General features: G+C 46.6%; 5 protein-coding genes across 5 annotated transcripts; 4 read left to right on the plus strand and 1 right to left on the minus strand.

Annotated features, from left to right (window-relative positions):
• Window positions 1-122: 122 nt before the first annotated feature.
• KL928_004462 (uncharacterized protein) lies at window positions 123-947 on the plus strand (the record flags this gene model as incomplete). Its single annotated transcript, XM_043205163.1, has 1 exon — window positions 123-947. One exon carries the CDS (start codon window positions 123-125, stop codon window positions 945-947), a length of 825 nt encoding a protein of 274 aa, XP_043058529.1.
• A 14-nt stretch (window positions 948-961) lies between these two features.
• Window positions 962-1984, minus strand: KL928_004463 (uncharacterized protein; the record flags this gene model as incomplete). The annotated part of the gene is made up of 1 exon (XM_043205164.1): window positions 962-1984. The coding sequence occupies one exon, from the start codon at window positions 1982-1984 to the stop codon at window positions 962-964; it is 1023 nt and encodes a 340-aa protein (XP_043058530.1).
• Window positions 1985-3062: 1078 nt separating this feature from the next.
• KL928_004464 (uncharacterized protein) lies at window positions 3063-4352 on the plus strand (the record flags this gene model as incomplete). Its single annotated transcript, XM_043205165.1, has 1 exon — window positions 3063-4352. One exon carries the CDS (start codon window positions 3063-3065, stop codon window positions 4350-4352), a length of 1290 nt encoding a protein of 429 aa, XP_043058531.1.
• Window positions 4353-6250: 1898 nt separating this feature from the next.
• Window positions 6251-7783, plus strand: KL928_004465 (uncharacterized protein; the record flags this gene model as incomplete). The annotated part of the gene is made up of 1 exon (XM_043205166.1): window positions 6251-7783. The coding sequence occupies one exon, from the start codon at window positions 6251-6253 to the stop codon at window positions 7781-7783; it is 1533 nt and encodes a 510-aa protein (XP_043058532.1).
• Window positions 7784-9009: 1226 nt separating this feature from the next.
• KL928_004466 (uncharacterized protein) lies at window positions 9010-10413 on the plus strand (the record flags this gene model as incomplete). Its single annotated transcript, XM_043205167.1, has 1 exon — window positions 9010-10413. The coding sequence occupies one exon, from the start codon at window positions 9010-9012 to the stop codon at window positions 10411-10413; it is 1404 nt and encodes a 467-aa protein (XP_043058533.1).
• Between the last annotated feature and the right edge of the window lie 185 nt (window positions 10414-10598).

The raw sequence follows: 10598 nt of genomic DNA on the forward strand, positions 1-10598 counted from the left end.
CGACATCCCTTTTAGGACAAAAGCACATCTGATAACTTTTTGGGTAGCCGCCATGTGCCTTACAAAGTTGCGATGATCATTGAAATTCTTATCTTCGAACCACTCTCTGCAATACTGTAACGATGGCCAAATTACCAGAAGCTCTCAAGGGCTCGCCCGAGGTGAACAATAAGTACATGGATAAGTATGAAATTGTTTGCGACATGGGAGAAGGTTTTGGAAAATGGAAGATGGGCCCCGATGAGGAGCTCATGCCACTGATTGACGTGGCCAATATCGCGTGCGGGTTCCACGCAGGAGACTTCAATATCATGGCCAAGATGGTAAAGCTGGCCAAGAAATACAACGTCAAGGTGGGCTCGCATCCAGGTCTGCCTGACCTACTTGGCTTTGGAAGACGGAGATTTGCCATTCCACCAGATGAGATCTTTAACCTGGTCATGTACCAGACAGGCGCTCTGAAAGCATTTTTGGACGCCGAGGGCATGCCACTGAACCACATCAAGCCGCATGGAGAACTCTACTTCTATGTGGAGCGTGACGAGGAGGTGATGAGAGCGGTTTTGCGGGCCGCACAGATCTTCAAAGTTCCTGTTATCGGAGCCAAGAACGCACATTACGAGAAAGTGGCCAAGGAGATGGGCGTCGATCTCATCCAGGAGCTGTATCTGGACGTTGATTGGTCTGCAGATGGAAAGCTTGTTCCTCCCGCGCTTTCCAGACCCAAAAACCCATCTATCATATACAGCGACCTAGTCGAAGTGGCCGAGACGGATGAACTGTCCTGTGTTTCTGGAGAGAAAATCAAGTTCAATTTTGGTGAAACCCCCTTCATGCTGTGCTTGCACTCAGACATGCCCACAGCTCTGGGGAACGTGACGGAGGCTAGAAAAGCTATTGACGAAATTAATAAGAAAAAAGGATTCCCTGTGAAGCAAGCTTACTAGTTTATATATTAAATCTACTCTGCCTGTTTAAAGCTTCCAAACTTCTTCAGGTATTGCGATGCTGCGTCAACGATCGATCTCTCTAATGGGATGAATTCGTAACCGCCGACAGACTCGAGAACATTCTCAATACCGTAGCCGACCAGTCCTGTGGCGTTGTCCTTGTCTGGAGCACCCACAGCAAGCTTTTCCTCTGGGAAATGCTTGTTGAGGACGTTGAGGATGGTCTGTCCAGTGAAGTTGCCAGAAACGATGAACAGCCGAGTTCCAACAGCTGCCTCCTTCTCAAATGCAAGCTGGTGGAACTTGGCCACATCTCTGACGTCAACCCCCAGACCAAATGGCTGACTGACCAGCTCGTCGGTTGGAGGTGTTTTAACGACCTGGTTGATCAGCTCATTGGATGTGTTCAGAGTCTTGGAGACTGCGGAGTCGAAAACCTGCGGACCAAAGACATATGGTGGACAGACGGTTGTGAGCTTGAAATTTGGCTTTTCGTTTTTGACAAAATCCCAAGCAGCCTTCTCGGCATGGGTCTTGGAGGCACAGTAGGCCTCCATCTCGTTTTTGCATTCCTCGAGCTTCATTGGGTTCCAGTCCTGGTTGGTGTACTTGACGTAGTTGGGAGTGAATCTCATGATTGCTGCAAAGGAGGACGTGACAACAACGTTGGTGACTTGCGGAGCGTATTTTTTGATCGACTTAAGAACGTTCTTGGTGCCCTCCACAGCTGGCTTGAAGTAGGTTTCCTCGAACGACTTGTCGTGGCCGAAAGAGAAAGGCGAAGCAGTGTGAAGCACGTATTTAATCTCAGGGTGCTTCTTCAACAAATCATCAAAAGCACCCTCAGCTGTGATGTCAGGAACAACCTCGTACGAAAGGTTGGCTTTCGGGTACTTTTTCTTGAATTCCCCAAGAAGTGGCTCGAACTTGGACTCAGATCTGGCCGTACCAATGACAGTGTAGCCGGAGTCTAGCAGGACGTCGACAATGTGGGAAGCAATAAATCCATTGGCACCGGTGATAAGCACAGACATTTTCAATTCAATAGTAATATGAGATTGGCAATGCGAGGTCCTTGAGCTTTATAGTGAAAACTGGAATCACCGCAATGAAAAAATTAGCAATCGATGCAAATCGTAACAATAGAGAGAAATTATGTGCCTCCCTGTCAAGAGATTTTAAACGGTTTTTCGGCGAAAAATGCCCGGGAGACTGTTTGTCGATTGTTTTCGAAAATTCGAGAAAGAGCAACCCAAGGCAATCAAAGGGGGTTCGAACTCAGCGTAGAAGATATGGAACGTAACGTCCTGACCAGTGACTAGCTCCCTTCTCAGAATCCATGGTTTGCCCGAGAATGCACTTCGTCATCCTCCTTTTTGAATGAGATATCCAGGAACTGAGAGCATACGTCATGGGACCGCCCGACACAAGCAAGACTCATAAACTTGCCTAGCTCTCGTCCTTCGTGTCCAACAGTTTCACTCGATTCTCATTTAGATAAAGTATTTGACGTACTAGCGTTCTTGGCAATTTTTATATCGCTTAATCTAATTCATAAGTTCTGAAAGTGGCCATTTTGCAGTCCCAAACTCCTCCACAACTCCTCCACAACAAAGGCTGCGATCACAGATAGAGAGCAGGGCTTAGCTTAAGTGTGGGGTCATCCTGTGGCTTGTGATTGAGGTTATTTCTTTCAGAGTCGAATATCTGATCGGGATTCAATCAAATGCCGCCAATACCAATATATAATAGAACTCGCACACCAAATAAAGGCACAATAATTACTAATGGAAACTAAAAACCACACATAAACAATGGCACCATAAACGAAATTGTTCGATTCAAGAATCTCCTTACTTATAGAGAATTGTGTTCCTGAGCCACAATAGCTCTTGATTGGGCCATGAGTCGGTTCCATACTATATCGCTTTACACAGTTACTCTAAGCGCACTATAACCGCGATTGGGTGGCTCTGCGGCTATAGTTTTGGAGCCACACATCTGGAGTTCTGTTGCTTTTGATCAGGTGAACGGTAGTCACCTAAATCTTGCAACCACTTTCCAGCACGCTATAAAAGGCCGCATTTCTGGTTGTCTTCCATATTGCCAACTATGACTTCAACCGCCACCCTAAAACTCCAAGCTATTCCAATCGACAAGGAGATCGAGAACTTGATTAGAGCTTCCGAAAACATCTCCGTGGGCACTGTTCCAGGAGATAACCAGCATTTCGGCCCAGACCCAGATGGGTTGACCATTTTGCCTGACTCCACGAGGAAGCGTTTGGTCGATGCAGGCATTGACATTTCCAAAGGTTATCCTTCCAGGCCAGACAAGTCGCTTATTCCTGTCTACCTTGACGAAGCTACCGCCATCCGTGATGACGACTACGAGTACATTGAGCGTGCCAAGAACGCCGACCCCGAAAAGAAAGCACTTTTGGGTGCTGCGAAGGAGGTCATCCATTTAACCAATCATATCGGTACTGAGATTGTTGGTTTACAGCTTGAAGACCTAACTGACCAACAGAAAGACGAGCTCGCCTTGCTGGTTGCCGAGAGAGTTGTTGTTTTCTTTAGAGACCAGAAGCTTTCTCCTCAAAAGCAACTGGAGCTGGGAGAGTACTGGGGACGTGTTGAGAAACACCCGCAAGCTTCTCAAGTCAATGGCTTGCCTGGGATCACTGTCATCTGGCAGGATTACTTCCAAAAGTCGCTTGGATCCAACTTCACCTACAAGAATATCAATCTGGGCAACTGGGATGCCACCAAGAACAGAACGAGAGGTGCTCAAGTTTGGCACACAGACCTGGTCCACGAAAAGCGTCCAGCTGGTATCACTCACCTGCATTTGGACGCAATCCCAGATGTTGGCGGTGACACTCTCTGGTCATCGGGTTACGCGGCCTACGACAAGCTTTCTGAAAACTTCAAGAAATTTCTGGATGGAAAGCAGGCCGTCTACATTTCTGCGCATGGATATCTGGACAGAAAGAATCCATTTTCTGGGCCAAAAAAGATTGAGCGTGTTCATCCTCTGGTTAGAACTCACCCTGCAACAGGTTGGAAGGCACTGTATGTTAACCGTACGATGACAAAGAGAATTGTTGGTCTTTCGTCTGTCGAATCAGACCTGATTCTGAACTATCTTTTCGATGTTTATGAGAAGAATGCCGACATCCAGGTTAGGTTCAGGTGGACTCCATCCAAGGAGGGCTACGGCACGTCTGCAATTTGGGACAACAGAGTCTCGCAGCACAGATCGACTTGGGACCACGAGGGAAGACAGCCACGTCACGGAACCAGAGTCACTTCTCTTGCTGACTTGCCATACTTTGACCCAGAGTCGAAGTCCCAGAGAGAGGCTCTTGGACTGCCATTGGACGAAAAGGACTTTTTCTAGTGACCGGTAGGCGAGTTTATATTAACTTATTAGCCTGATAACATAGTTGCGTAGACGCAGTGTTCTGGGTAATGTTGGCACTGCAAGTTTTGCTGAACGACAACTTTCCTGGCAAGTATCATATCTGCTAGCTGATTTCAAATTTCATCAGCAAAACCCCAGACATGATTTACATGCTAGAAAGCATGCACAAACTCTTCCTCTCTGCCGGATCCGGGACTGAAAGCGGCTTCTCTATAGCTCCATCCTCAACAAATGCATTTTGCTGATTCTCCTTCGTCATCAGATTGTAGTAGAGTTAATGGCTTTGTTTCTGCGCGATAGATTAACTTTTCAAATTAAGAGCACACAAAACTAAGGCACCAGGTACCACCAACCGAACCATCCAAACCGCGTAGTATCTAGGCCCGAGAGTCCGCGTCTGTGGACCAACTATGTCGGCCACGCCAAAATCAATCCTGAGCGTTGTTGTTTTAGGCATCTTTTGGTACACCCTGCTGAGGAGGACCAGCAGAGTCGAGGATTGGGCGAATTTATCTGTGTGCAAGTATACGGCTCGCATACATGTCAATTTCTTCGACCAAGTGCAAACACCATGATGCCTCAATCATAGCGGGGATAATTTCTATAACAGACAGATAACAAAGCGAGCTGATGAGCTCTTAAATGGAATGGATCCAACAAAAAATGCGACTGTACCGTAGCCCGCTTGAGCAAGTAGTCAGGATAGGCTCTACATTCGACAAGCCCACTTATGCTGAGAGAACTTGCTGCTGGAATTTTATTCGCAAGCATGCTTTAGTAGACCAATGTGAGGAGAAAACGGTCCACCATTACTTTGCAAAGAGCTGGCTGAAATGCGAGACTACTTTCAATATCCCTATAAGATAACATGGGCTTTGGTGATCCGGCATTTTGGTTCTGATAGCCCAAAAAGATTTGCAATATTTGTTAGGTTGCAAGGATCTCAGTGGATACTTTTTGACCGAAGTGGAGCTGCTCACCCTTGCATAACAATTGCCAATAATGTTACCACGGTCAACAATGCAGCCGCTCTCAGGAGAATTTTTCGCCCATCGGGAACTCTCCAAATTCAAAGGGGTTCCGTCAGTGCTCTTGTTGGCAACAGTGCCCTCAGAAACAGGGGAATAGGTAATCCCTCAAGCAAATAAGCTTTCTGACAAAACCAGATACTTTGGAATATTTTGATAGATGATTAGACGAGGTATTAGCCAAGGAATCTACCTCACACAGAGACTTGGCCAAGCGGTCAAAAGCTAGCGAACAGATCAGCATTCCTGAAATGCAATACCTCCTTCTGGAATCTGATTGAAGACGACGACGACATTGAGAAACAGAGGACAAATCATGATTCCTCAGTGACGAATTAGTTGTTGACGAGTTCGAATTCAGAAAGGATAAAGGTCCGAAGCACATGAGCACATCAACCTTGAAGGATCTCCTTACTCTCGCAGCCCAATACTTTTCATTTCGCTGCCAGGCCACTAGCTTGAACTGGAGAAATGTAGCTTTGTGGAGCAAGCTATCGACGTGAGGCAGCTCTTCCAGGAGAATACCATATCTGCAAAAGCAGTCAATGGAGTTTTCTCACGAACATTCTTTTCAAAGAGAAGATGTCGTCTTCACCAACGATTTCACTTGCTACCATGGAAGATCATACGGAATGCAAAGCTGCGATATTATGGCTAGATTTTGAAACGATGCACCTGAAATTAAGGTTACCCTAGTAAGTCAAAGTATGGGTCGGATCATGCGTAGCCACGTGATTGTGCTTTTAACATTAAATAAGTTTATCACAATGCGGAAGTATTTTTTTCAGTCCCGCTTTTGAGCCACAGGTTTATAATTATATCTATGTAGAAAAGTATCACCAACGGATGACATTCTCGGCGAAGAAAGTCGCTATTATTGGCGCTGGAGCAGGCGGATTAGTCACATTGAACGAGCTCTTACATACTGCTAGTGACGGATCTTCGACTATTGATAAGGAAAAAGAACGCCATGCACTGCCGGCTAATGGAGCATTTTCAGAGATAACAGTTTTCGAACAGAATAGCTCGATCGGAGGTGTTTGGAATTATAGCAACGAGAAAGACGAGGGATTCCCTTCTGGAGTAGTTGAGTACTACAAGCCCTCAGAGGTGAGGCCAACAAAAACTCCACCTGAAAGTTTGGACTCGACATCGAGAGAGGTCCCTATTGAGTCGAAGTCATTGCCGGGGCTAAGATGGAATAAAAGTGGGATTTATGATGGTCTCTTTACTAATATTCCTGGTGAACTGATGAGATTCACCTCAGGCCCGCCGTCTGTTGCCACAAATGATGGGGTGTACGCACCATTTGTCACACACGATCATGTGCTTCGTTACTTGAAGAATTTTACGAGTGTCAACGGTCTGGAGAAATATATACGATTCAACTCTTCCGTTGAAAAAGTGTACAAAGATCCGGAGACCGGAAAGTGGGTTCTGCAAGTAGTGGAAAGAAAGGATAATGCTGATAATTGGTACCAAGAGACTTTCGATGCGGTCGTTGTGGCCATAGGAAAATTCAATATTCCTCACTTCCCAAAAGTGAAAGGTTTGCGCGAGTTCGCAGCAAAGCACAAGAACGTCAGCCATGCCAAGTCTTACAGGAATCCGTCCGACTTCAGGAATAAGAAAGTGCTAATTGTGGGGAGTAGCATCAGTGCCGTTGACATTTTGCAGTATCTTATACCTGTCTGCAAAGAGGTGCATGTATCAGCCAACACACTGCCTGGGCAAGAACTAAAGAACAACAAAGAAGCCGGAAAAAAATGGATATCTGATGTGTTGATGGATCCTGCGTTGCTAATACGTCTTCACCCAAAAATCAGACAGTTTCTGGAAGACTCAGTTGAGTTCATCGATGACCAAGTCGAAAGCTTTGACAAAATCATTCTAGCAACAGGATACCACACACACTACCCGTTCCTCAGCATACCAGAAAATGAAGGAAAAGGCTATGTTAACGTGAGTACCGATGGTGAAGATGCCACACAACACAACATTGTCAGGAACCTATATTTATACACTTTTTCCATTGGTGACTCTTCACTGTGTCACATTGGAATTCCAAGTACGCCACTGTTTTTCCTTATTTGCGAGGTGAGTGCAATAGCAGTTGCAGGCGTGTGGTCTAATGCTAAAGCTCTCCCCTCCAAAGAAGAACAGAGGCAATGGGTCGAGGACGCCTTTGCACTTCAATCTGCAGGAACTAAGAGAGTAACGTCTGATGCGGCTACAGAGCTTTATAACAAGATTCATAGCCTGGGGCCGCGTGGAAGATACAACTTCTTTAAGTCCAATGTCATTGACGATCCAGAGAAGGCCAAGATTATACTTAAAGACCTGTTCTACAAAATAGTTAAGGGTAAAATTGAAGTCTGACTACATAGCGACATCAACTATCTCAAATTAGTCGTTGTCTGCCTATCTACTCAAATAGCAGATCGTGATTGTACTGATGTTAACGGCTCCGAGGATCGTACACAGATTAGTATGCAACAGCTCCCGCAGTCATACACACCTAATCTATATAACCATCTAGGTCATGCAGAGTGATTGAGTCAATTCGAGGCCAGGGTATTCATTTGTAGCCGAGGAACATTTTATGAATAAGACCCTGTACATTCCGACTGGGTTGATCGAACTACAGCTATACTAAACAGGCTCTGCGGAATATTTCTTAATGCACTTTTAGAAATGGTTGCGATCAGGATGAGCACTCTAATCTCAGCTATGCTGCACTTAAACTTATCTGTCCCACGACCTGGTCCCGAAATGTTTCAAAAATGCCCATGAGCCTGTCATGTTGTTCAGATTTTGTCCTATAGCACAAGTATACCAATTGTCCATACGAGCAGCACAACAAAACTTAAGATTGAAGACAGACTTTCAGCTTGACATGTTATCCTGCCTTGCCTTTGTGTACGCACTGCGCACATTCCCTGAAAGAGGTTCTTCAGGTAGCCATGATTCAACCATCTATGATCTAAGCAGATGGCCAAATTTATATGTAAGTGGAAATAATGTGGAGACCATTTTGAGCAGCAGCGGATAAGCCAAGAATTTATCACAAAGAAGGTTTCGTTCACAATAAAGTTCAAGAGCAGATTTTTGTTGATTTAATGATGCACACAGTTGCAAAAGATGATCGTGAGAATTACGAGATGGGCGTGCACTAAGCTACCCTATACCACGATTTTCAACCTGAGCGGCGAATTTTCTCCATTTGCATGTTCTACAGATGAGTTCTCACGGTCATCCAGCTACTACAATGCAGTAATCTGATAAACTATAGCTCGATAACAAACAACTTGAGCAATATCATGGCTATAGCAAGCCTTGGTAATCTTGACACCACAGAAAACCATTTAAACCCAATTCCTAGAGCAGCAGCAGCACCATAAGCTGGAACAACCACCCACGCACTTATGCCCCCGCTATAAATTAATCTTCCCGGTTCATATTTCGGTTACATCCACTCGTGTGGCTAACGTTAATCAAATTTTTTTCAACTTTTCTTTTTTACCAGTCCCTGTCAGTTGCTTTTGTGGCGTAAGCCACAGCAAGTTAAACAAATTTTCCAGTGTGCCAAGAATGTTTCGATCCAGATGTCTTTTAAGGAACCGAACACAAAGGTGGAAGCCAGCCTAGATAATGAGGCGGTTTCCACGAGCAGCGCGGCCAGTCTCGAGGAGTTTTTGAAGTTGGAGCTTGCGGATCAGGAGGGGGCACGGATCCGGTACAGAACATGCTCATGGGAGAAGACAGCGGCCCTGCTGTTCTCGGAGTACGTTTGTCTTGCGGTGATGAGCTTTCCCTGGTCGTTTTCTGTGCTCGGAGTGGTGCCAGGAATCCTGTGCACGGTGTTTGTGTCGTTGTGCGTGCTGTACACTTCGCTTACGCTTTGGCGGTTCTGCTTGAAGCACCCTCAGGTCCAGGACATCTGTGACATAGGACAGCACCTACTGTGGGGCCACCGGTGGGCCTGGTGGTTCACGGCGGTGTGCTTTATTTTGAACAACACCTTCATTCAGGGGCTGCACGTCTTGACGGGAGCCAAGTACTTGAACACGATGACCAACCACGCAGTGTGCACAGTGGACTTTTGCGTGGTGGCAGCAGTGATCTGTTTTGTGTTCTCGCTTCCGCGGACGTTTTCTGGGCTGTCGTTCATGGGCTGGTTCTCGGCAGCAACCATGTTCGTGGCTATTGTGCTGAGCATGGTGTTTGCCGGTGTCCAGGATCACCCTGGCGGCTGGGACGGGACTACAGGCGTGACATGGAGATTGTGGCCGGCTCCAGGAACGACGTACGTCCAGGGAATGAACGCTGTGCTGAATATTGTCTACACGTTCGTAGGGCAAATCACGTACCCTTCGTTCATTGCAGAAATGAAGAATCCACGGGATTTCAACAAAGCGGTTTACGCAGTCACGATCGCAGAGATTGTGTTGTACGTGCTAACAGGCACAATCGTGTACGTTTACGTGGGTGACGCGTACATCACGGCGCCGGCCTTTGGATCGCTGGCCCCAGTGTACAAGAAAATTGCTTTTTCGTTTGCTGTGCCGACCCTCATTTTTCTGGGTCTGCTGTATGCCAGCGTGTCTGCGCGGTTTGTGTTTTTCCGTGTGTATGACAAGCACAGCCGGCACAGGCGTGACCACACAGTGGTTGGATGGGCCGTGTGGGCTGGGCTGCTGGCGGCAACGTGGGTGGCTGCGTTTGTGATTGCGGAGGTGATTCCGTTCTTTAGCGATTTACTGTCCTTGATGAGCTCGCTGTTTGACTGCTGGTTTGGTTTTGTCTACTGGGGACTAGCGTACTTCCACGTGCGGGACACGCGCGGGGGCTTGTGGGACAAGGTGCAAGTTGTGCTGAATGTGGGGCTGATCGTGCTCGGGCTGTACATTTTGGGTCCCGGCGTGTACGCCGTGGTCCAGAGCATCATTGACTCGTACCACGCAGGCGAAGTTGGGGGCGTGTTTGGTTGTGCAGACAATGGTCTGTAGGAAGGGGCGACTAATTATTATGTAATCTACACACAACTAGAGGCAGTCTATGACGTGGCGTGACTTTATGTCACGTGCTCTTCTGCTAATGTCGTTTCTCTATTGCTGGTATCTTATCATCGGAAAACAGGCTCCACTTCTGCATATCTGACAAGAAACTGGACACTCAATCCGATTCTCAATGT

The sequence above is a fragment of the Ogataea angusta genome, assembly GCF_019207475.1.
Source record: "Ogataea angusta isolate 61-244 chromosome Unknown 61-244_NODE_9_length_489604_cov_89.567313, whole genome shotgun sequence".
Classification (NCBI taxonomy): Eukaryota; Fungi; Ascomycota; class Pichiomycetes; order Pichiales; family Pichiaceae; genus Ogataea; species Ogataea angusta.